General features: G+C 43.1%; 1 protein-coding gene across 2 annotated transcripts in view; it reads left to right on the top strand.

Moving 5' to 3' along the window:
- The window catches only part of LOC135539558 (E3 ubiquitin-protein ligase RNF182-like), a 30,124-nt gene extending 3,279 nt beyond the window's left edge, over positions 1 to 26,845 (top strand). The window contains exon 2 of one of the 2 annotated variants that reach the window (XM_064965496.1): positions 23,459 to 26,845. In XM_064965496.1, the coding sequence (XP_064821568.1) occupies positions 24,470 to 25,276 (807 nt within the window). In that variant the 5' untranslated portion in view covers positions 23,459 to 24,469 and the 3' untranslated portion in view covers positions 25,277 to 26,845. Of the gene's footprint in view, positions 1 to 23,453 lie in introns of both variants that reach the window. The other variant, XM_064965495.1, reaches the window with a different exon arrangement.
- The last annotated feature ends 261 nt before the right edge of the window (positions 26,846 to 27,106 follow it).

Raw genomic sequence — 27,106 nt, 5'->3', positions numbered from 1 at the left:
AGTATAACAGAACTGATATTGCAGGCGAAACCCTGAGAAAAATCTAACCAGGAAGTGGCTTCTATTTTGAAAACTCCATGTTCCATAGCCACCCATTGCTCCATTTAAAGGGATATCAACCAGATTCCTTTTCCTATCGCTTCCTCAAGGTGTCAACAGTCTTCAGACATAGTTTCAGGCTTTTATTTTGAAGAATGAGTCAGAACGATAACATCACGTCAAGTGGTCACATGAGTTTTGCTCGCGCAACAGAATTTGGACAGCTAATGTTTTTTCCTCTCCTACTGTGAAAGACATTTGCTGTTGATATATTATCGATTATATATTTTAAAAACAACCTGAGGATTGATTATAAAAAACTTTTGACATGTTTCTGTGAACATTATGGATATTATTTGGAATTTTCGTCTGCGTTGTCGTGACCGCTCTTTCCTGTGGATTTCTGAACATAACGTGACAAACAAACGGAGGTATTTGGATATAAAAATAATCTTTATGGAACAAAAGGAACATTTGTTGTGTAACTGGGAGTCTCGTGAGTGAAAACATCCAAAGATCATCAAAGGTAAACAATTTGTTTGATTTGCTTTTCTGATTTTCGTGACCTAGCTACTTAATGCTTAGTGTACATAATGTTTTGTTATGCTATTGATAAACTTACACAAACGCTTGGATTGCTTTCGCTGTAAAGCATAATATCAAAATCTGAGACGACAGGTGGATTAACAAAAGGCTAAACTGTGTTTTGCAATATTGCACTTGTGATTTCATGAATATGAATATGTTTTAGTAATATTATTTGACTGTGGCGCAATGCTATTCAGTGGTTGCTGATGACAATTATCCAGCTTAAGGGATGGGTAGCGTCAAGAAGTTAATGTAGGGCTCATAAAAAGTATTTAATATATGGTTAATCAGGCTCAGGTAATATCAGATTTGAATTTTCATATTTCTATGTTTTATAATGCTTTTGAATGACACTTCTATTTTTTGCGAGGAAATTCCTTGGTTAACTGAGAGAAAAGTGATTTATTCTCAGGATAGACCATTTGTAAAATACAGAGAAAATATTAAACCCTAATACAGACACACCCACCCATCCACCTTCAACCTCCCTTCAACAATACGTTCATTCCATTATCATACCAATCTGTCCAACTTAACCTCCTTTAATCCCTCCATCCATTAGGACTTTTATCCCTATATTCTTACTTTATTTATCTATCCAGTCATAAGATCATTTTTCATAGCTGTATTTTTTTATTAAGAAATAAATGTTTGGTTGAAGTAAGGGATAAACACTTGGGATAAAATAATGTTTTTAGATGTATTTTCAACTTCAACAATGCCTCATTGTCTTCTGTGCTCAATTTTTAAAGTTTGCATATACTGTGGTATTCTAGTAGGAGAGTGTATGAAAGTGTAGCAGGCTAGTCTGAGTGTGTAGTTATTTGTGATAAAATATGTGATCTAACTGCCTGATAATCCAAAGTAGTAAAGTCGATAGATTACACTATCAAAGAAATCATACTCATTTTTAAGTTGAACTATATTTAACTGCTTCTATATTTTAAACATCTTTTCTGTTTTAACCCTGTAACCACGCGGAACTAACCCTCTAACCATGCGGAATTAATGCGTCAAAAATAAACATTAATCTTATGAGTCAAAGGGCAGTGGGCCGTATTCAAACCCATGCCAACTCTGGCATATGTGTTTCCCGGGGTAAGCAGCTGTAACCGAAGGACCACACAGGCACTGAGGTAACCAATAATTTATTCTGCCTATTGCTTGCCTTCAACATATAACAATCTAAACAAACAGATTTTCCCTAACGAAAAATACATCTACCCCCTACAAATATGTCAATTCATTATAATTCACATAAGAATTCACAGGACACACACTTTTGTCTGCACATAGTCTGCATAAGGTACAAAATGTAGGTACGGTACTGCAAACACCGCTTCCAGCTGCCCCCTGGTGGCGATTCTAAATATTTCTTCAAATCCTCCTGCTGCCAGATTATTTTCCTCCTGCGGCAATGGGGGTAAAATTAAGATCCAACATCTGTAAAACAATGCAGTTTTACTGCATGTCTTATACTTTAAAGCAGCTCAGCATTATATTGACTGTCAATTTGCTGTAAGAACAGAAAAGCAACCTAATTGAACAGGTTTCACTGTCAGTCCGACCATTAATGCAAAGAGTGGAAAAGAGTGGTTGACTTGACCACCACTATTCCCAGGTGCAATATATCAACCTGTCCGATCCCATCAAATCAAGAGTTTTGCTGTGTCTAAAATTAGAAACAAGAAAAGACAACAGTGTCTGTCTCATACAGTATAGATAGTATTTCACAATTCAGTGCCAAGTGTGCTTATGTTTCTGAAATGTTTACAAAGTAGGAAGGAAGTTATTGGGCTATATTTTTACATTCATAGTGAATTAGCTCCATCGTATTATACGGTACTGAAATACCAATATTTTTAATATACTGTAGTCCCAGAAATGGCTTTTATAAACCTTTGCCTATATGATCATACAACTTACATTTGTATACAATCACAAAATCTCTATTATGTGTGGGAATACTTTGGAACAGATTTCCAATAGTAAAGTCACTTTAGAGGTGTTTTATGTCCAACAATAAAAATATATGTTTTTTTATTTTACTTTTTTTTCTCAGAAAACTTGTGGGACAGTTTGGGACCCTGGTATAGAATATCATTGTCATTCCAGTTATAAGTCATGACCGCAGTCACATTCCACATAACCGTTGATTCACAGTAATCTCCTCTTATGCACTCTGAACATGCGTTGGTAGTACCCAACTGGCTAAATCACATCAAACACATCATCAAAACAGTATAATGCTTTTAAAACTCACCTCACTGTGATGATCAATTTCAAGAAAGAAGTTCAACAACAGGTTGAAATTGAGTGGAAAACATGGTTGTTGTGAATGTTGTTTCAAAGCCAAACACAAGGAAATGGACAGCGCTTTCTAATGTGATGGTTATTTCAAAACACCCATACACGAATTAGAGCATATGCATACACATAGGTCTACAGTATATATGAGCCCAAGGCCCCAAAATAAACTGAATTAAATGATTGTCCCATTTATACTATATATAGCCTTCTTTCTTTTATTTTTTTTAAATGTGTGTGTATTGTTTTTATTGTTAGGTATTACTGCTGTTGGTGCTAGAAACATCAGCATTTTGCTGCACCTGCGATAACATCTGCAAAATATGTGTATGCGACCAATAAAATGTGATTTAATTTTGATTTTAATAGCCTATCGCATGTTACATTACAAAAATAATGACTTAGATTTAAGATTTTGGTAGAGCAATCGCCTTTGAGTGTGGACTGTGTCATGCATACTGGATGGACTGGTTACCTTATGCTACACTCCAAACTTTCTATCCATGATGCTGCATGCTCCTCAAACAGTGGTCGATGCATGGAGTGAAGTAAGTGTTCTTATAAGCCCAAACATTCCTATATGCAATCCTGTGTGAAAGCAGAGTTTTGATGGTTGCCATTGAAAAGAGGAGGATCCCAGCCTTCTACTGCTACGATATTTATTTCTCAGCTGATAATATTAAGGGCCTCCCGAGTGGCGCAGCGGTCTAAGGCATTGCATCGCAGTACTAGAGATGTCACTACAGACCCGGGATTGATCCAGGGCTGTATCACAACTGGCTGTCATCGGGGGTCCCATAGGGTGATGCACAATTGGCCCAGCATCGTCCGAATAAGGGGAAGGTTTGGCCAGGGGTGCTTTACTTGGCTCATCGCGCTCTAGCGACTCTTGTGTCGGGCCGGGCGCCTGCAGGCTGACCCCGGTCGTCAGGTAAACAGTGTTTCCTGCGACACATTGGTGCAGCTGGCTTCCGGGTTAAGTGCGCAGGTGTTAAGAAGCGTGATTTGCTGGGTCATGTTTCGGAGGACGCATGACTCGACCTTTGCCTCCCGAGTCTGTTGCGGTGATGAGACAAGATCAAAATTGGGGAGAAAAAGGGGGTAAAAAAAGATACATACACTACTGTTCAAATGTTTGGGGTCACTTAGAAATTTCCTTATTTTTGAAAGAAAAGCACATTTTATGTCCATTAAAATAACATCAAATTGATCAGAAATACAGTGTAGACATTGTTAATGTTATAAATGACTATTGTAGCTGGAATATTTACATGTCACTACAGACCCGGCGGCAGGGTAGCATAGTGGTTAGAGTGTTGGACTAGTAACCGAAAGGTTGCAAGTTCGAATCCCCGAGCTGACATGGTACAAATCTTTCGTTCTGCCCCTGAACAGGCAGTTAACCCACTGTTCCTAGGCCGTCTTTGAAAATAAGAATTTGTTCTTAACTGACTTGCCTGGTAAAATAAAGGAGAAAAAAAATACGCGTACAGAAGCCCATTATCAGCAACCATCACTCCTGTGTTCCAATGGCACGTTGTGTTAGCTAATCCAAGTTTATCATTTTAAAAGGCTAATTGATCATTAGAAAACCCTTTTGCAATTATGTTAGCACAGCTGAAAACTGTTGTCCTGATTAAAGAAGCAATAAAACTGACTGGCTTTCTTTAGACTAGTTGAGGATCTGGAGCATCAGCATTTGTGGGTTCGATTACAGGCTCAAAATTACCAGAAACAAAGAACTTTCTTCTGAAACTTGTCAGTCTATTCTTGTTCTGAGAAATGAAGGCTATTCCTTGCGAGAAATTGTCAAGAAACTGAAGATCTGGTACAGCGCTGCGTACTACTCCCTTCACAGAACAGCACAAATTGTCTCCAACCAGAATAGAAAGAGTGGGAGGCCCTGGTGCAAAACTGAGCAAGGGGACAAGTACATTAGAGTGTCTAATTTGAGAAACAGATGCCTCACAAGTCCTCAACTAACAGCTTCATAAAATAGTACCAGCAAAACACCAGTCTCAATGTCAACAGTGAAGAGGCGACTCTGGGAAAACAATGACCAACGGTATAAAATCTTTATAGACACTTTGCATTGAGGACAAAAAGTTAATTGCTTTGCCACATTTTTTGCAGTATTACTTTAGTACCTTGTTACTAACAGGATACATGTTTTGTAATATTTTCACTCTGTCAATTAGGTTAGTATTGTGGAGTAACTACAATGTTTTTGATCCATCTTCATTTTTCTCCTGTCACAGCCACTGTTTTAAAGTCACCATTTGCCAAATGGTGAAATGCCTGAGTGGTTTCCTTCCTCTCCGGCAGCTGAGTTAGGAAAGACTCATATCTTTGGAGTGACAGGTTGTATTCATACACCATCAAAAGTGTAGTTAATAACTTCACCATGCTCAAAGGGATATTACATTACTACCAATAGGTGCTTTTCTTTGAATGACATTGGAAAACCTCCCTAGTCTTTGTGGTTGAATCTGTGTTTCAAATTCATTGCTCGACTGAGGGACCTTACAGATAATTGTATGTGTGGGGTACAGAGGTAGTAATTCAAAAAGCATGGTAAACACTATTACTGCACACAAGAGTGAGTCCATGCAACTTTTGTGACTTAAGCAAATTTGTACTCTTGAACTTATTTAGGCTTGCCATAACAATGGACTGGAATACTTATTGACTCAAGACATTTCAGCTTTTCATTTTTAATAAATGTGTAAAAAAAATATGAAAAACATAATTCCACAATAATTATGGGGTATTGTGTGTAGGCCAGTGAAATAAAATACTACATTTAACCCATTTTAGATACAGGCTGTAAAACAACAACATTTTAAAAAAGTCAATGCATACGAGTGTGAAATGTACTAGCAGATTATTTGCTGTTTCTTTGTCTACTACAAAATGCAAAAAAGGCTAGCATTAAAAGCAATACTGCTTGACAAGTTGACATTCAATTCAGGATATGGTAGGCTTGTCCTGCTTATGGGTTTATTAATTTTGCCATAGGACAGCCTGTTTACTTTCGTTATCGAGATCCATTAAATGAGACCGTTTGCTATTGTCTCCCTTACAATTCTATCTCTGGTGAACAGTGATGCCTCCCTCACCAGTTAATTTACAACCCACTTTGGATTTAGTGTGGGGCGGCAGGGTAGCCTAGTGGTTAGAGTGTTGGACTAGTAGCCGGAAGGTTGCAAGTTCAAACCCCCGAGCTGACAAGGTACTGCTGTTGTTCTGCACCTGAACAGGCAGTTTACCCACTGTTCTTAGGCTGTCATTGAAAATACAAATTTGTTCTAAACTGACTTAAATAAAGGTAAAATAAAAAGATGTCTGCTGATCAGATAGGGAAACACACTATGCTATGTCAGCAAGTGTGTTAATGATTATGCAATTAATCAAACTGACACCAAGTGGAAATTGTTAAAGGCCACGAGAAGAGCTCCATTTTCTAGTTGAAGTCAATAGAAATTCTGGGGATATGCACACAACACCAGTGGTCTATTTTCTCTGGGTTCCACAAACAGTAGGCTATGTGTGGTATCATGATATTCACAGTTCCCACAGCATTGGGTAGAGTTAACTGTTGCTGTTTGTCGCTTAGTTTCTCTGTTTCACAAAGAGCTCTGGTGGTATACAATAATGGCCTAGCGAGACTCAATTTCAGTGGCCTAGAGGATTTGATTTCAGTTTTGATTAAAAAAATATATAAAGAAATACATATAGCCTACTCCCAGTGTGTTTGTGAAACAATCTTAATACATATACTCTTAGTCCACATTCTTAGATGCTGACCAGACCACTCGCGCACGTGCGTTCGCCATCACGCGCATGTTGATTTTGTCCACCCCCACCAGACGTGATCAGAACACGCAGTTTGAAATTTAAAAAAAACTCTGAACCAAAGATATTAATTTGGGGTCAGGTCAAAAATAATTAAACATTCATGGCAATTTAGCTAGCTAGCTTGCTGTTACTACCAAATTTTTCCTGAAATGCACAAGGTCCTCTTCTCCGACAATTAATCCACAGATAAAAGGGTAATGTTTGTTTCTAGTAATATCTCCTCCTTCAGGCTTCTTCTTCTTTTTTGACTTTATATGGCGGTTCGCAACCAACTTTAAGGTGCATTACCACTACCGACTGGACTGTGGACCTCAGTTAATCTTTCAATCACCCACATAGGTATATGCTCCTAAAAACCAATGAGGAGATGGGAGAGGCGTGACTTGCAGCACGTCAAGCGTCACAAATAGAACCAAGTTCTGCTTTAGCGCTTGGCTACGCAGATGCTCGTGAGCCGTGTGGGTGCAATGCTTGAATAACATGTATGTGTAAATCTATTTTACAACGCTCGCACACGCGACGTGAGCGGTGTGGTCAGCATGTAAGTGTAGTGGGGTAATCTTAGTAAGAATTATAGTAAAACCATCTGCAATCAAGTATTATGCGTTTAGCTGACTAAGATCAAGGAATGTTCATGAGAAGCAAATATCAAAGCAAGTATTATTTAAGAACTTTTTTTTAAATTAATGGATTCAAATGCAAGCGATAAAGCTTAAGTTACAAGGCTGTGCTAAAATTAACAAAGCATCATTCTAGGCATATACTGTAGACCCTAAGGTTAACTTACAAGACCAAGCACTTAATGAGGCCACAAGGAAACAGGAAAACCCTTTTCCAGAGGCGCTCCTAGTGGCTGGGGACTTTAATGCAGGAAAACTTAAATCTGTTTAAAAAAATAAGTGGTCAGGTGATGCAGATGCTAAGCTACAGGACTGTTTTGCTAGCACAGTCTGGAATATGTTCCGTGATTCTTCCAATGGCATTGAGGAGTGCACCACATCAGTCACTGGCTTCATCAATAAGTGCATTGATGACGTCGTCCCCACAGTGACCGTACGTACATACCCCAACCAGAAGCCATAGATTAAGGCAACATCCGCACTGAGCTAAAGGTTAGATCTGCTGCTTTCAAGGAGCGGGACACTAACCCGGACGCTTATGAGAAATCCAGCTATGCACTTAGACGAACCATCAAACAGGCAAAGCATCAGTACAGGACTAAGATTGAATCATACTACACCGGCTCCGACGCTCGTCGGATGTGTCAATGCTTGCAAACTATTACAGACTATAAAGGGAAGCAGAGCCGCGAGCTGCCCAGTGACACGAGCCTACCAGAGAAGCTAAATTACTTCTATGCTCGCTTCGAGGCAAGCAACACTGAAGCGTGCATGAGAGCATCAACTTTTCCGGACGATTGTGTGATCACGCTCTCCACAGCCGATGTGAGTAAGACCTTTAAATAGGTCAACATTCCCAAGCCCGTGGGGCCAGACCCATTACCAGGATGTGTACTCCGAGCATGCGCTGACCAACTGGCAAGTGTCTTCACTGACATTTTCAACCCGTCCCTGAGTCTGAAATACCAACATGTTTCAAGCAGACCACCATTGTCTCTGTGCCCAAGAACACTAAGGTAACCTGACTAAATGACGACCGACCCGTAGCACTCACGTCTATAGCCATGAAGTGCTTTGAAAGGCTGGTCATGGCTCACATTAACACCATTATCACAGAAACCCTAGACCCACTCCAATTTTCATACCACCCCAACAGATCCACAGTTGATGCAATCTCTATTGCACTCCACACTGCCCTTTCCCACCTGGACAAAAGGAACACCTACGTGAGAGTGCTATTCATTGACTACAGCTCAGCGTACAACACCATAGTGCCCTCAAAGCTCATCAGCAAGCTAAGGACCCTGGGACTAAACATCTCCATCTGCAACTGGATCTTGGACTTCCTGACGGGCCTGCTCCCAGGTGGTAAGGGTAGGTAACAACACATCAGCCACGCTGATCCTCAACACCGGGGCCCCTCAGCGAAGCATGCTCAGTCCCCTCCTGTACTCCCTGTTCCCTCATGACTGTATGGCCAGGCATGACTCCAACACCATCATTCATTTTGCCAATGGCACAACAGTGAAAGTTACTGATCACCGACAATGATGAGACAGCCTATAGGGAGGAGGTCAGAGACTTGGCCGTGTGGTGCCAGGATAACAGCCTCAACGTGATCAAGACAAAGGAGATGATTGTGGACTACACAAACAAACTAACATGGTCCAAACACATGGCATGGCTGTGTGCTTGATTATATACACCTGTCAGAAATAGCCAAATCCACTAATTTGAAGGGGTGTCCATATGCTTTTGTGTATATATAGTGTTTGTTATATTTTTGCTGTTGGAAAGAGAACAGGATGTTATGCAGAAAAATATGTTGGTAGGACACGGCTCTGTATGTTTGTGCACATGGAAGTCAGCTATTTATGCTTACTATAGAGTAATGAGGCAATAGATATGTGATGTGACTAAAATAAAAAAGACATTTAGTTGACTAAAATGGCCCACTGTTTTCATTTAGACAATAACTAGACTAAATGTTTATTGAAATGACAAAAATGTGACTAAGACTTGATGAAATTTTCGTAAAAATAACCAGGTTTCTATCCAACCATTTAATGGGGACGAATTACCTGATGCATGAAAGAAGTAACAGGATATGCCGCTACAAATGTACAAATGCAGATAGACAATTTGTTTGTTCGACATGGTCAGACCTTTTTGTGTCAGTTACATTAATTACGCGAGAAATGGCGTTGGTAAGGAAGTATTGATATAATAACCATCATATCGAAGTACGCTTGGAGTCATGCAACGATATGTTGTGTGGTCCTCCCACTATTTCTTGTGGAAAGCATGCAGTTTATTAGGCTACAGATGAAATTAATTATGATGAACTTCACAGGGTGGTGAAAGTGCATGGTGTCGCGCTTGATGCTCCTTTCCAATAAATATCCAGGCTTCCGTTTGACAAATAAAAATAATCTCACTCTTATCCATGATAATCTCATCACGTAGGTAGCCTACCCACACCGTAGCTGCAAGCTGTTGGCTAGAGCGCATATGAAAATGCTATCAAAACTTTTATTTTTCATTTGGTACATAGGAATTTAACTGCAAAAGTAATTTTTATGTGCACTATGTTCGTTTACGCACAGCCTTTTATCCGCAATAAATCAGTTTTATGGAAACACATCTCTGGTGAGAAAATGCACATATTGTTTTATACAGATTTTACATTAAAATCTGTCTTAGTACTAGGGCCAGGGCCACAGTCCCCTGCACCGCCTCTAAGTTTGCTGCTCTGTCAGGCCATAGGTATCCCACCCAGCCCTGCTCGGATCGCGGCCTCCTGGATTATCAGGTATACAGCTCCCTATCCCGCCAGGCTAGGCCCTAAATTAGTTGCCCCATTTTTGCAGGTCTGCAGTCTTTTGCCCTCTTCAGATCTCAGCCCTCTGCAATAGTTGGTAGACAGTTTACTAGCCCGACAGATTTAGGGCCTCCTGCCCTACTAGGCCCAGAGTTTGCTGTACTAGACTCACTGTCTCCAGACATAGTAAACCTGCAGCCCCTAGCCTGCCAGGCGTTCAGCCTCCTGCTCTACTAGGAAAGATGCATGTGCTAGGTTCTCAGCTAGGTTCTTAGCCCTCTTAGGCCCTTAGTTCCTAGCACTAGGTCCTCAGTCTCCAGCTATACTAGGTCTACTGTCTCCAGCACGAAGCGTCCCTCAGTCCCTAGTCCAGGTGGGTCCTGCCCGGCGAGGCTCAGAGTTACCAGTTCCTCCTGTAGGCCCAGAGCTCTACCATTCTACTAACTCTCAGCCAGTTTCCCTGTCAGGCCCAGAGCCAGTTTCCCTGTCAGGCCCAGAGCCAGTTTCCCTGTCAGGCCCAGAGACAGTTTCCCTGTCAGTTCCAGAGTCATTCTCCCTCTCAGGTTCACAGTCAGTTTCCCTGTCAGGTTCAGAGTTGCTTTCCTGTCAGGCCCTAAGTTATCAGAACTAGGCTCCCAGCCCTCAGCCGTTCTATACTGAACAAAAAATATAAATGCAACAATTTCAAAGATTTTACTGAGTTACAGTTCATATAAGGAAATCAGTCAATTTAAATAAATTCATTAGGTCCTAATCTATGAATTTCAAATGACTGGGAATGCAGATTGTCACACCCTGATCTGTTTCACCTGTCTTTGTGCATGTCTCCACCCCCCTCCAGGTGTCACCCATCTCCCCCATTATCCTCAGTGTATTTATACCTGTGTTTTCTGTTTATCTGTTGCCAGTTCGTTTTGTTTTGTTTTGTCAAGCCTACCAGTGTTTTTTTCCCCATGCACCTGTCTATCTCTAGTTCCTGTTTTCCCGGTTTTGACCATTCTGCCTGCCCTGACCCTGCCTGCCGTTCTGTACCATGTCATACCACCCTGGATTACTGACCTCTGCCTGCCCTGACCCTGAGCCTTCCTGCCATTCTGTACATTTTCGGACTCTGCTCTGGATGACTGACATCTGCCTGCCGTTTGCCTGCATCCGCTTTTGTAATAAACTTGTGTTACTTAGAAACTGTCTGCTGCTGGGTCTGCTCCTGAGCCTTGACACAGATATTCATCTGTTGAAACATGAGGTGATGGCAGCGGATGAATGGCATGACAATGGGCCTCAGTATCTCGTCACGGTATCTTTGTGCATTCAAATGGCCTTTGTTAAAAAGCAATTGCGTTCGTTGTCCGTAGTGTACATGGCTGCCCATAACAAACCCAACCGCCACCGTGTTCACAATGTTGATATCACAGGAGGCTATACTAGCGCTGGGCTACAAGTTCTCTGCTCAGCTAGGTTTGCAGCATCCCGCCATACCTGGCTTGCAGTCCTCAGCCTTAGTAGTAGGTTCCAAGTCCCCTGCCCAGTCTGGCTCTTGGCTTCCTGCACTGGTAGGCCCTCAGCCCCCTGACCTGGGGGACCCACTGTCTTCAGTTCTGGGGGGCCGCCCGCCTCTTGCACTCCAGCTCTTGCACCTGGGGAACCACCTGACCTCGTGTCTAGGCCTCAGCCGGCCCCCGCCTCCAGAACTCTGATGAGCCTCGCCCAGGGGTCCCCATCTGCACCACCATGGGAACCATCGCTTTCAGCAGTGGTGAATGAGTCACCAACCTCAGCAGCAGCCAATGAGCTGCTAACCAAAGTTGTGGCCGGCATGCCACAATCCTCCGCCACAGCATGCGAGCAACCACCTCTAGCCTTGGCCATCCTCCGGCATCGTACTCATCACCCCACTGGCCCTACACTGAGTTTGAGAATAATCTGCCACCCCCGTGGCATGTTTTTTAATTAATGAATTTTTTATTGAACCTTTATTTAACTAGGCAAGTTAGTTAAGAACAAATTATTATTTGCAATGACAGGCTACCCCGGCTAAACCCTCCCCTAACCCGGATGATGCTGGGCTAATTGTGCGCCGCCCTATGAGACTCCTGATCACAGCCCAGGATCAAACCTGAGTCTGTAGTGACGCCACTTGCACTGTGATGCAGTGCCTTAGACTGCTGCGCCACTCTTTCCCACAAAAAATGGGGCGGCCCAAGACTGCTGTGTCTCTGTGGACTGGCCTCACGGGGCAGCCCCTAACCCCGTTATGTGCACTGGAGCTGTCACCCTCCTGGCCCCCATTATCCTCTATAGTGACACTAACTATCAGCTCCCCCTGTAGTTTGGCCAGACCAACGCAAGGACTGGATCCCACCTTTTCTGGTCCCATCGCTGCTCTGCCGATCTGTCCTGTCTGTCCTGCCGGATAGGACTAGGCGCTAGGGCTGTGATGGTAATTGAATAACCATGTAACTGACAATTATTGGTGAAGACCGTCATGAATATACAATAACTGTCAAAACTGTTTAAATAGGCACATGTTCAAAGTGGATGGCCTTTGATAATGTCCCGATTTCAATATCTGGGGAATAATCTGATTTTCCCAAGCACATGAATCTCTCACCTGAATCGCCACCATCCTTTACGGTCCGTCATGTCTTGTCCATTTTCCGACCAGTACATTAGCAGCATGAGAGAAGTTTGTACGAGATCTCTCTCCATGCTCACTCCATGTGGACTCATGTTGCACTCCTGAGAGAAATGGCATGAGAGAAAAGTCAGTTGATAGCTTGGACTGGATGCTGTGTACAGGTTAATGGCTCGGACTCAGGTTTGAGGGCGTGAGGCTCAAACTGTGCTTGGTCAAATTAACCCTTCCATGCATCTAGATACCATCTGTGGTCACCTTCGTCATAACCTCGAGAGAAGACAGACCAGAACAGTTGAGTTAATGGCATTTCTGATTCAGGAAATCCAGACAAATGATTCACTGTATGACAAACTATTACTCTACCAATATTCTTAGTACAGATTTGTAAGACAAACATCAAAGAGAATAACAAGACACAGTTGAAACCATTTTTTTAATTGGCTAATACTCCCCTATCATCTTGGCGGTCTCACCGCAGAGTTACAGGGTCAGGAAGTTAGAGGGCTAATCCTTAGGGAGAAATTCTGACCATCCAGCAGACCCAATCTGGTGAGATTTGTATTGAAGCAAGACAATAACAAAATAAAACAACAACAGCATTATACTTCTTCATATAGAACTCCTTATCCTCTTTTGGACACATGACTCATATCATGATTCATGCGTTACAAAAAAAAAAAAACCTTTCTGATTAAATAAATAATAAACAAATCAGAATAACAAATAAACCCTTAAATCCATAAGGAAATAGACTAGAGACAGATGTCCCCCATTCAGGGGCAGAGCTCTCTCTGTCCTTCTCGTGGTCCGAATCACAGATAGGACTATTGATAAATTATAAACTTCTAATTATTAGTGTTTACATTTAAATCTCACCCAATGTCTCTAGCCTTTCTAGTGAGGATGATCAGGCTTCACCAGAAAGTCAGAACAGAGGCTAGGGGTCATTCAACCCCATTAAGTGAGTATATTTCCCTTTTCTTTCCCTGTAACGCAGACATTATTTGAAGATTTCTTATCAAGAGAATTTACATATGTGCAGCCAACACGTGTACAATAGATACTTCAGAAAATGTAATTTGTGTAGCCTTGAAGGTGCATCCTTTCTAACCCGTGAAAAACTCACTAAAACCAAAATAAAAGACCCCACACAATAAATCAAACACAGTATTAACGCCACTAACAAATACTCATAACAGGTGGGTTGTGTGTGGGTGCTGGCGTGTGAGGTAAAACGTATGGTAAAATGGCCAGGCCTTACTTAATTTGGGCGCTCCCTTAACAGCCGGGAACCTTTATAGTGTATAGTATACAGTCTCAATAACTGCTCTCCTAAGGCACCTGCCTCAGGAAGCCTTTCAAAGGGAGAGATACAGAATCATTGGTAAACATGTAAAAAAATTACTTGTTAGCGGACATTCCATCAGTCCTGGAAGAAAGAAAATAAACATGTACTTAGTTTTCACTATGCTACATTTTAGTCAGTCCCAAAAAATGTATAATTCTCAAAATTACTGCATCTTGGGCAGGAAGCCTCGATAAAACCATGCACATCCAGAATCATACTTGAGACACATCAGATAGTTAAACCTCTCTGGGTTAGGCGTCCCGCTGGACAACTTCCGGTGAAACTGGAGGGTGCGCAATTCAAATAAATAATCATAAAAAATATGGATATTAAACATTTAGGAACGTACAAGTGTCTTATATCAGTTAAAAACTTTAATTCTAGGAGGCAGTTCGCTCTGGGCACGCTTTTTATCCAAAAGTGAAAATGCTGCCCCCTATCCCAAAAAGGTTAAGGATTCACATGTGAGGTCATGTGCTAAACAGTGAGTAGTAAAGATTAAGACTAAAAGTGGTTAAAGTCGTAGCCTACAATCAGGAAAAATTCCAGGTAAACAGCAAGTGTCCAGATAAAAATATTTAATAAATATTAGATGACGCTTACCCAAATACACTTGTCTAAATTAATGGGTCATATGAAAGAAATGCTATAACCCCCAGCCACATCTGGAAGAGTCTCTATAAAAGGTGTTAATGGTACAATATCAAAAAAGATAGTGTCAATATTTAAAAAATAATATATAATATGTACAAGAACAATATTCATAACAATATCAGTGATAGATGAGTGTAACGGAGACGCTGTGAGTCGAGAAGCAGGTGAAACATTTAATAACACAACAAACATGAAACAAGACAACATAACAGTGGCGTTTGCGCATGAACACAGGAAAAATACTGACTAAGGAAGGAACCCAAGGGAGTGACAGATATAGGGGAGAAAATTAGGAAGGTAATGGAGTCCAGTTGAGTATCATGATGATCTGCAGGTGCGCGTAATGATGGATGCCATTTGTGCGTAATGATGGATATCAGGACCTATGGTTAGTATACCGGCGATGTCGAATGCCGGAGGGGAGGAGCAGGAGTAGACGTGACAGTACCCCCCCGCACTGACACGCAGCTCCTGCCACAGGACGACACCAGCCAGAGGGACAACCCCGAGGATGAGGAGCAGCCCGGTCTGTGCGGCGAAGGTGGAAATCATAGATAATGTTGGGATCCAGAATATCCTCCACCGGAACACAACACCACTCCTCTGGGCCATACCCCTCCCGGTCCACCGGGAAATGGAGCTGACACCCACGACGTCGGGAGTCCAGTCAGGATCTGACTCCCCACGATGTGCGGGGGGGGGTGTCATGGGGGACAGCATCAGCTAGGGGACCAGGAACCACTGACCTGAGAAGGGAGACATGAAAAGAAGGTGAGATACGGTAGTCCCCTCGTTGACCCTCTGGAGAACCTTGAATGGCCCCACAAACCAGGGGCTCAGTTTCTTGCAGGGCAGGCGGAGTGGGAGGTTCCTGGTAAGACAGCCAGACACGATCCCCAGGCTGGAACACAGGGGTCGCACTGCGGTGGCGTTCTGCCTGTTCTTTTTGATGGTGGACGGCTTGCTGGATTCTCACGTGACCATCGCTCCACACTTCTTCTGCTTGCCGGAACCACTCATCAACCGCAGGAGCGTTGGTTTGGTCCGGGGTCCACAGTGCCAGGGCCCAGAACACACTGCAAGGGGGTCAACCCAGTGGAGGAGTGACATAGCGAGTTCTGGGCGTACTCTGCCCATGGAAGGAATCGTGCCCACTCTCCCTGCCGGTCCTGACAGTGACTCCTCAGGAACCTCCCCAGCTCCAGGTTCATCCTCGCCACCTGCCCATTAGACTGAGGCCGGTCCCCGGACGTGAGGCTGACCGTGACACAGAGCTTCTCCATGAAGGCACTCCAGGTTCTGATGGTCAGTGTGAATGACAAATGGTTCCTTGGTGCCCTCCAGCCAGTGTCTCCACTCCTCTAATGCCATCTTCACCGCCAGGAGCTCACGATCACCAACGTCATAATTCCTCTCTTCAGGGGACAGTTTCTTAGAGTAAAAAGCACATGGGTACAACTTCTATGGATTACCCTGTCGTCGAGACAGAACTACCCACACACCTACCTCTGAAGCGTCCACCTCCACCACAAAGGATATCGTTGGATCTGGATGTTTGAGCAATGGGGCGGAGATGGAACATCCCTTGAGTAGACAGAAGTCCTCGTCGGCTGCTGGGCTCCACAACAACCTACGGGGGCCTCCCTTAAGGAGAGAGGACTGGCAACAGAGCTGAAGTTCCTGATGAAATGGCGGTAGAAGTTGGCAAACCCCAAAAACCATTGTAATCCCTTTATGGTATTTGGGACTGGCCATGACCTGACCGCATCTACCTTCTTGTCGTCCATCCTCATTCCCTGGAGGGCTGATTTGGTAGCCTAAGAAGGAGACAGCCGTCTGATGAAATTGGCACTTCTCAGCCTTGATCTACAGGTGGTTAGCCAGGAGGCATTCCAGGACAGCTCGAACGTGAGTGATGTGATCCACCAGGGTAGACGAGTAGATCAAGATGTCCTCAATATACATAACCACCTGGAGTCCGAGCATGTTCCTGAACACCTTGTTAACTTCACTAGGGTAGGGGGCAGCATTTGGAATTTTGGATGAAAAGTGTGCCCAAAATAAACTGCCTGCTACTCAGGCCCAGAAGCTAGATAAGATATGCATATAATTCACAGATTTGGATAGGGAACACTCTAAAGTTTCCAAAACTATCAAAATAATGTCTGTGAGTATAACAGAACTGATATGGCAGGCGAAAATCCACCCAGGCTGTTTTTCCATTGAAAGCCTATCCACCATACAAAGACGTAGGACCCCGTTCACGATCTCTATGGCTTCCTCTACATGTGGCCAGTCTTTAGGCATTGTTTCAGGCTTTTACTCAGAAAAATTAGGGAGATACAGCACTTTCAATGAGTGGACAGTGGAAATTTCCAGACATGAGCCAAGCGCGTGATCGGGAGTGCGCCTTTCTTGTTTCTCCTTTCTCCTTATTGATGAAGCTTTTGTCCAGTTGAAATATTATTGATTATTTATGACAAAAACAACCATGAGGATTGATTTTAAACATTGTTTGACATGTTTCTACGAACATTTATTGTACTTTTTAAAAACTTTTCGTCTGTATGTGTCACACCCTGACCATAGTTTACTTTGTATGTTTCTATGTTTTGGTTGGTCAGGGTATGATCTGAGTGGGCATTCTATGTTGGATGTCTTGTTTGTCTATTTCTATGTCTGGCCTGATATGGTTCTCAATCAGAGGCAGGTGTTAGTCATTGTCTCTGATTGGGAACCATATTTAGGTAGCCTGGGTTTCACTGTGTGTTTGTGGGTGATTGTTCCTGTCTCTGTGTTTTGCACCAGATAAGACTGTTTTAGGTTTTTGCACGTTTGTTGTTTTGTTAGTTTATTCGTGTACAGTTTTCTTTATTAAAGTACAATGAATAACAACCACACTATATTTTGGTCCGCTTCTCCTTCTACAGACGAAAGCCGTGACAGTATGTTGAGAGTGTGCATTGTGCCTTTGGATTACTGAACTAAACGCAATAACAAAACTGAGGTTTTTGGACATAAAGAGGGACATTAATCGAGCAAAACAAACATTTATTGTCTAACATGACCTGGGAGTGCCACCAGATGAAGATCATCAAAGGTAAGTGATTAATTTAATCGCTATTTCTGACTTTTGTGAGCCCTCTCCTTGGCTGGAAAATGGCTGTATGGTTTTCTGTGACTAGGTGCTGACCTAACATAATCGCATGGTGTGCTTTCGCCGTAAAGGACGCTGTGGTTGGATTTACAAGAAGTTTATCTTTAAAATGGTGTTTGAGGAATTTTAATTATGGGATTTCTGTTGTTTTAAATTTGGCAATTTCACTCGGTGTTGTCGAGGTGGGACGCTACTCTCCCACTGGTGCCAGACAGGTTAATGAATGCCTGGAACACTGACAGAGCATTGGCTAAGCCAAATGGCATCACCAAGTACTCGTAGTGACCACACATCGTGCTAAATGCAGTCTTCCACTCATCGCCCTCCCGGAGACGGATGAGATTGAAAGCACTCCGCAGGTCCAGTTTGGTAATAAACCGGGTCCCGCGGAACTGTCCGATGGCTGCTGGCAACAACCGGAGAGGGTACCGATACATTTTGATAGTCTAATTGATTTCACTGTCGTCAATGCATGGCCACGAAGAAGAAACCAGCCGACACAGGAGAAGTGGTCGTTCGGATAAAACCTTTTTGGAGCCCCTTTAGGATGTAATCCTCCATGGCGTGGGTCTCAGCCACCGACAGAGGGTAGATGCGTCTGCACAGGGGTGCTGAACCTGCAAGCAGGTCGATGGCACAGTCCCAGGGGCAATGAGGAGGAAGACAGGTGGCAAAGGTCTTTGAGAATACCTCCTGCAGGTCTAGGTATACCTCCAGGATGTTGGGCTGAAGGGAAACCACAGAACTCTCAACCGACGTGGAACCACATAGGACAGGGAAGCAGGTGCTCCGGCATTTGGGTGACCAGTCTGTGATTCTCATACTCGACCATAAGATGGTATGGGTTATTGCGTTGAAGCCAAGGGAGGCTAAGGATGTGAACTGGTGATTGTGAACTGGTGCACTGGTAATGCAGAAGGGGATGTTCTCCTGATGAATGGACTCCACGGTGAGGGTGAGTGGTTGGGTGATGTGTGTGATTTGTTCCAGATCCTAATGGTCAACTATTGAGGGCTTGAACCGGAAAAGGAGAGGAGAGTGGGTATGAGATGATATTAAGAGAGGAGACAAGGGTCTGGTCAATTAAGTTTGCCACGTCTCCCTGGAATCCACTAATGCTGTAGACATAGTACATGAGGGACAGTCAACTAGTGTGAAGGACACCGAAAAGAGCCTAGCAGAAAGTGATTCAAATGGAATACACAGTGCAGCCCCAGGGGGTGGAAGATCACGTGACCTTCCCTCTGGTCTTGTGGATCCCAGAATCGGAAGTGCCGGACACCCTCCTTGCCCACAGTAGAGACAGAGCCCCAGCTGTATCTGTCTGCGGTGCTCCGCCGCGGGGAAGCGTGTGGCCCCTACCTCCATGGGTTCAGGCTCTGATCCCGAGTGTTCGCTGAGGGAGGGAGAGATGTGATGAAAGTACTAACACTCACGAAGTGGGTTATCCAGATGATGACCATCACAATGAATTTGTTTCAAGGTGAGGTTGTCGTCTCGACAGGGCAGTTCGGTCTGGATGTCCTCATGCAGCCCTCTTCTGAATAGCATATGAAGCACCAGCTCATTTCATCCACTGGAATGCTACCACTGTCCGGAAGGTGAGCGCATTCTCGGTCTGGTGCCCCTGCCATAATTGAAGTAGATGCTCACCCCCCCTCTCTGCCCTCCGGGGGATGATCGAAGATACATTTAAATAGAGCCATGAACCCCTCATAGGATTCTAGCTCCTCCTCTCTCCCATACAACCGTAGCCCATTCCAACATCCGCCCAGTCATCAGAGAAATAACCGTGACAACCTTGGTCTTCTCGGTGGTGGGAGCTCCCATCTGATGTGTAAAGAAGAGGGAGCACATGAAGTAGGAAGCCACGGCATTTGGATGAGGTACTGTCATATTTATCTGGGAGGGACAAACGGGCATTGCTGATCTGAGCGGGTTGCTGAATGGGCTGTTGTGCTGGCTCACTGGGTCGGCTGGTTGTAGAGTATCCTCCGTTAGTTGAATGTAAGACCTCCCGAGAGTGTTCGAAACATTGCAAACTGCGAAGAACCTCTTCCATATCCGTCCCCAGTTGTGCCTGCTGGTCATGGTGTTGACGTAGAAGGTGAACCTGCTCGTCGACCATCTGAGAGATATTCGGTTTTCCTGCAGGTTCCATTGTTTGAGTCAGCATTCTGTAACAGAGACGCTATGAGTCGAAAAGCAGGTGCAGAAACGTTTAATAAAACAACAAACATGAAACGAGACAACATAACAGTGGCGTTAACACATGAACACAGGAACAATACTTACTGGGGAAGGAACCCAAGGGAGTGACAGATATAGGGGAGGTAATCAGGAAAGTAATGGAGTCCAGGTGAGTATCTTGATGGAACCCAGGACCGGTGGTTAGTATACCGGTGAAGTTGAACGCCGGAGGAGAAGAGCGGAGTAGGCGTGACAATGAGGTAGTTATATGCAGGATCAAATGATAATAATAGTAACAGCAACATATGGCGTGTGTGTTAGGAGAGAGTCATTTGAATAGAGGCAATGCAGATAGCTCTGATAACTGGGAACGCGCCCAGTTTGGACTCATCAGACCAAAGGACAGACCATTAGGACCACCGGTCTAATACACATTGCTTGTGTTTCTTGACCCAAGCAAGTCTTTTCTTCTCATTGGTGTCCTTTAGTAGTGGTTTCTTTGTATCAATTCGACCATGGAGCCCTGATTCACAGTCTCCTCTGAACAGTTGATGTTGAGATGTGTCTGTTACTTGAACTCAGTGAAGTATTTATTTGGGCTGCAATTTCTGAGGCTGGTAACTCTAATGAATTTATCCTTTGCAACATAAGTAATTCTGGTACTTCCTTTCTTGTGGCAGTCCTCATGAGAGCTAGTTTCATCATAGCGCTTGATGTTTTTTTGCGACTGCACTTGAAGAAGCTTTCAAAGTTCTTGAAATTTTCCTCATTAACTGACCTTCATGTCTTAAAGTAATTATGGACTGTCATTTCTCTTTGCTTATTTGAGCTGTTCTTACCATAATATGGACTTGGTCTTTTACCATATAGGGCTATCTTCTGTATGCCACCCCTACCTTGTCATAACACAACTGATTGGCTCAAATGCATTAAGAAGGAACGAAATTCCCCAAATTTACTTTTAACAAGGCACATCTGTTAATTGGATCGATATGACAACAGCCAGTGAAAGTGCAGGGCGCCAAATTCAAAACAACAGAAATCCCATAATTAAAATTCCTCAAATATACAAGTATTTCACACCATTTTAAAGATACACTTCTTGTTAATCTCACCAAAGTGTCCGATTTCAAATAGGCTTTATGACGAAAGCACCACTAACGATTATGTTAGGTCAGAGCAGTCACAGAAAAACACAGCCAATTTTCCAGCCAAAGAGAGGAGTCACAAACATCAGAAATAGAGATAGAATTAATCACTAACCTTTGATGATCTTCATTTGATGACACTCATAGGACTTCATGTTACACAATACATGTATGTTTGTTCGATAAAGTTCATATTTATATTAACCAATCTCAGTATACATTGGCACGTTATGTTGACTAGTTCCAAAAACATCCGGTGATTTTGCAGAGAGCCACATCAATTTACAGAAATACTCATCATAATCGTTGATGAAAATATACGTGTTATACATGGAACTTTAGATACAGTTCTCCTTTATGCAACCGCTGTGTCAGATTTCAAAAAAGCTTTACGGAAAAAGCAAACCATGCAATAATCTGAGTACAGCGCTCAGAGCCCAAACAAGCCAAAAAGATATCCGCCATATTGTGCAGTTAACAGAAGTCAGAAATAACATTATAAATATTCACTTACCTTTGATGATCTTCATCAGATTGCACTCACAGGAATCCTAGTTCCACAATAAACGTTTGTTTTTTTTGATAATGTCCATCATTTATGTCCAAATAGCTCCTTTTGTTAGCACGTTTGGTACACAAATCCAAACTCACGAAGCGCGTTCACTAGGAGCAGATGAAAATCAAAAAGTTCCGTTACAGTCCGTAGAAACATGTCAAACGAAGTATAGAATCAACCATTAGGATGTTTTTAACAGAAGTCTTCAATAATGTTCTAACCAGAGAATTCCTTTGCCTGTAGAAATGCAATGGAACAGAGCTCGCTCTCATGTGAACGAGCGTCACGAGCACGAGCTCAAGGCATTCTGGCAAACCTCTTACTCATTCCTCTCTCATTTGCCCCCACTTCACAGTAGAAGCATCAAACAAGGTTCTAAAGACTGTTGACATCCAGTGGAAGCCTTAGAAAGTGCAGCATGACCAATATCCCACTGTATCTTCAATAGGGAATGAGTTGAAAAACGACCAACCTCAGATTTCCCACTTCCTGGTTGGATTTTGTCTCAGGTTTTTGCCTGCGTATGAGTTCTGTTATACTCCCAGACATCATTCAAACAGTTTTAGAAACTTCAGAGTGTTTTCTATCCAAATATACTAATAATATGCATATATTAGTAACTTGGACTGAGTAGCAGGCAGTTTACTCTGGGCACCTCTGGACACCTTATTCATCCAAGCTACTCAATACTGCCCCCCAGCGATAAGAAGTTGAAATGCATTCCAGGTGATTACCTCATGAAGATGGTTAAGAGAATGCCAAGGGTGTGCAAAGGGTGGCTACTTTGAAGAATCTCAAATGTAAAATATATTTTGATTAACAACTCTTAAGGATTAGCCTTAGTATTTTTTTGTACCATCATCTTTCAAATGCAAGAAAAAGGCCATAATGTATTATTCCAGCCCAGGTGCAATTTAGATTTTGGACATTAGATGGCATCAGTCTGTGTGCAAAGTTTTAGACTGATCCAATGAACCATTGTATTTCTGTTCAAAGTTTTTTATCAAGACTGCCCAAATGTGCCTTATTTGTTTATTAATTTATTTGTTTATTAATAACTTTTAGCATGGTATTCTTTCACTGTAATAGCTACTGTAAATTGGACAGTGCAGTTAGATTAACAAGAATTTAAGCTTTCTGCCAATATCAGATATGTCTATGTCCTGGGAAATGTTCTTGTTACTTACAACCTCATGCTAATCGCATTAGCCTACGTTAGCTCAACCGTCCCGTGGAAGGGACACCGATCCCGAAGAAGTTTCACACTTTTTTGGTCACTACATGATTCCATATGTTATTTCATAGTTTTGATGTCTTCACTATTATTCTACAATGTAAAAATTTGATAAAAAAGGAAGAAAAAACCCTTGAATGAGTAGCCATGTCCAAACATTTGACTGGTACTGTATGTGCACAGGAGGCAACAGCTTAGACAGCTCGATCGTCCTAGGCCTCTACTGTGTGGTTTTATACTTGTTTTTGATTCCCAAATGTTCACTGACAAATATTCCTTTGTGTTCTTTCCACAGAGCAGTGACCGTGCTGCTGTACCAGTGTCCTGAGAATACCAATACGGGCAATACCACTACCCCTCTCCAGCTTGATCGTTCGACAACCACTCACGCAAGATTTCCTGACGGATATAATCCAATTCATCCCTCCATATTTTGGATATTCCGATCGAAACAATAGTGGCACAGACAAATTTGAAAATGGTTCCCGCTCCCTGTCCACTTGTGTATGTTTTGTGTTTACGCACTTTACACATCACAGGCACTTTCAAAACCAGTAGGTTCTCTCAGTAAATTGTTGGAATGGTTTTGTCATTGGAAACTCATCTGCAGATCTGAATTTGTACCAAATCTGCAGACAGACATTGTATGTGCAGGGTAACCATGAGAGCAATGCATTGTATGATAGATAACTGTATGATAGATAAGTAGATAACTGCAAAAGAAGCCCTCTGATCCGAAGTCTGCCTGCTCTACGTTAGGGTAGGGACCAGTCCAAACCTGTCTTCCCCAATCCTATGCCCTCAAACACTAATTTAGCACTATATTGTACATCGTTGTGAAAGTAAAACCAATCAACATGCTCAACTGTACGAACTCAGTTATTCAGGGTATTCAGGACCAGACAAAATTATATATCAGGGCCTGATTGTTCTCTTTGCAACGTAGGTGTCAATATTTGTGAAGTAATACCGTATGTGAATGTATTTTTACTGTGAAAAGGTGTAAAAAAAAAACTATATCTGTGCCATCATATCAGTGTCTTAAATCATTATTTTTACCCCACTTCTTGTGAGCTATAATGTGGACAATAACAAATAACAGTCTAAAAATAAGATTCACTATCTTCACACTTGAGAAAAAAATCATACAAGTCTTGAATCTGGGACAAAACTATACCGGGCAGCTGCGGTTGAATCAGTGCAGGGTGACGCCTTGGAACATTTAGACTCACCATTCCTGGCTAGCGCTGCTGCATCAGCATCTGCATTCCTGGCGATCTGGGCATTCCGCCCTCCCTTGCCTCTCTCAGGATGAACCAGAAGTTGGAGAAGTTGGACTTGGAGACGGACCAGCGCTGCCAGCCTCTGGTCTACACCGTGGAGGAGCTGGAGTGCAAGATTTGCTATAACCACTACGACACGCGCTCCCGCAAGCCCAAGGTGCTGGGCTGCCTCCACCGCGTCTGTACCAAATGCCTGAAGAAGATTGTGGAGAACTCGTCCCCCAGCATCGTCAGCTGCCCATTCTGTCGGCACGAGACGCACGTGCCCTACGAGGAGATCTGGCTGCTGCAGGACGACAGCAACATCCTGGCCATCCTCACCTATCAGGACCGGGCCAGGAAGAGTGGCGGTTCCATTACCCCTGGCGGGGAGGTACTGCTCACCCCAAGCAGCCTGAGCGGAGGGGGAGGGGACGGCTGTGGTGGTGATTCTGGGGGTGACTGCGTCACAACCGGCGAACAGTCGCATAGCTCCTCCGACTGCCTGGTCATCACCATCATGGAGGTGCCAGGCGAATCACAGTCATCGGACTCCATGAGCATGCTCAATATGGTTCGCCTGTACCGGCCCGCAAGCCTGGCCTCGCTGCCCTGCAACATGCCCTTGCAGAAGTGTGGCGCTTGGACCTCGCGCAACTTTCCCAGCTTCCTAATCGGTGTCCTGTGTCTGGTCTTCTTCTCGTCGCTGCCGCTGGGCATCTACCTGCTGATGATTCAGCAGCTCACCCTGGGCGTCATCCTGGTCAGCCTGGTGCCCTCCACCCTAGTTCTGTGTGTGTTCTACGGCTTCTGTCAATGCCTTTGCCATGAGATCATGCAGTCCATAGCTACATAGTCACGTCCCACTTTACTCCCCTCCCCTACTCAACCCTCTAATACCAATATATGTCTACCTGTGGACATGACATAGCGAGACCTGTAATAGACCAAACCAAATCACCGATGCATATCTACAGTGCCGTGAAAAAGTATTTTCAGCCTTTCTGATTTAACCCTACTTTTGCATATTTTTGATACTGAATGTTATCAGATCTACAACGAAAACCTAACATTACATAAAGGGAACATGAGTGAACAAATAACACAACAATTACATATTTATTTCATAAACAAAGGAATTGCCCCTTTACACTCAATAACTGGTCGTGCCACCTTTAGCAGCAATGACTCCAACCCAACGCTTCCTGTAGTTGTTGATCAGTTTCTCACATCGCTGTGGAGGAATTTTGGCCCACTCTTCCATGCAGAACTGCTGTAAATCCGCGGCATATGTGGGTTTTCTAGCATGAACTGCTCTTTTCAAGTCCTGCCACATCTCAATTGGGATTAGGTCTGGGCTTTGACTAGGTCACTCCAAAACTTCAAATGTATTGCTTTTAGCCATTTTCATGTAGATTTGATTGTGTGTTTTGGATCATTGTCTTGCCCCATGGCCCAGCTGCTCTTCAGCTTCAGCTCACAGACAGATGGCCTGACATTCTCCTGTAGAATTATCTGATACAGAACAGAATTCATGGTTCCTTCTTTTAAGGCCAGGTCCTGACGCAGCAAAGCATCCCCAAACCATCACACTAACACTAGCATGCTTGGCCATTGGTATGAGGTTCTTACGGTGGAATGCAGTGTTTGGTTTTTGCCAGGCATAATTGGACCCATGTCGTCCAAATAGTTGACTCAAGTTTGCCAAAAAGCACCTGGAAGCACTTGGATGATCAAGACTCTTGGAATAATGTTCTATGGACAGATGATTCAAAAGTGTAAGGGGGCAAATACTTTTTCACTGCACTGTATATCCCCTCTCCTTTGTAAAATGCACCCCTACCCACCACTTTCTTTCTTATTTCCCACTTCAGATAATACCAGCACTAAAACAAACATTTCCGAGTGACCACTTGGATTTGGTTGTAGGGCTTTCCACTGTAACATTCGAGACAAGCCAACCTGTGCAACGCCCACGGCCTGATGAATGGTTTTCTAATTACACAGCTCAACCTGCATCAGATTGCTGTTGTTTGTGTGCATACGGCTCACCAGAATGGGCTTTAGTTATTGTGACGATCACTAAACTGTATTGTTAAAAAAAGATTACGACCTTCTCATGTTCTACTATGGCAATGACTGCACAGACACTGTTAACCTTATTGTGGTAGAATAACTATCTGCTCGACCTATGGGCAACGGACTATGAAAACCCATAGTTTTAAGGATGTATTCAGACATACAGCACAGTCTCCATGTATACTGTTGAAGTTCCTAGTTGCCTTTGTAAGGCATGTCTGTCTGTGACCCTACAGTAACTTATCGTTGTAATTTGAACTTGTCTGTGTTATTGCATTTGGAATGAACAAACCGCCTAACGCCTAAACTGTTACTAGATATTTCAATAAAGACTCAAGACACTTTTGTAATCTTTGCCATTCTTTTTTACATTTCTCCCGTAGCCCACACTTCATGGGCAAATATTCAATCTGCAGTTTTAATAGGCTACAATCACATTCCTTGTACTTCAAAATTAAAATGGAATAAGTATTATGTAAAAAGCACCAAAACAATGATCCAATATATGTTGGTTCTTGCTTCATTTATTTAGACATGGAAGACGACATACATTGCTTTAATTAAACTACCATCAGGAGACTGGAGAAATCCAAATATTATCCCACAA

The sequence above is a fragment of the Oncorhynchus masou genome, chromosome 5 (assembly GCF_036934945.1).
Source record: "Oncorhynchus masou masou isolate Uvic2021 chromosome 5, UVic_Omas_1.1, whole genome shotgun sequence".
NCBI classification, from domain to species: Eukaryota; Metazoa; Chordata; class Actinopteri; order Salmoniformes; family Salmonidae; genus Oncorhynchus; species Oncorhynchus masou.
This window is presented reverse-complemented; position numbering and strand designations above follow the sequence as displayed.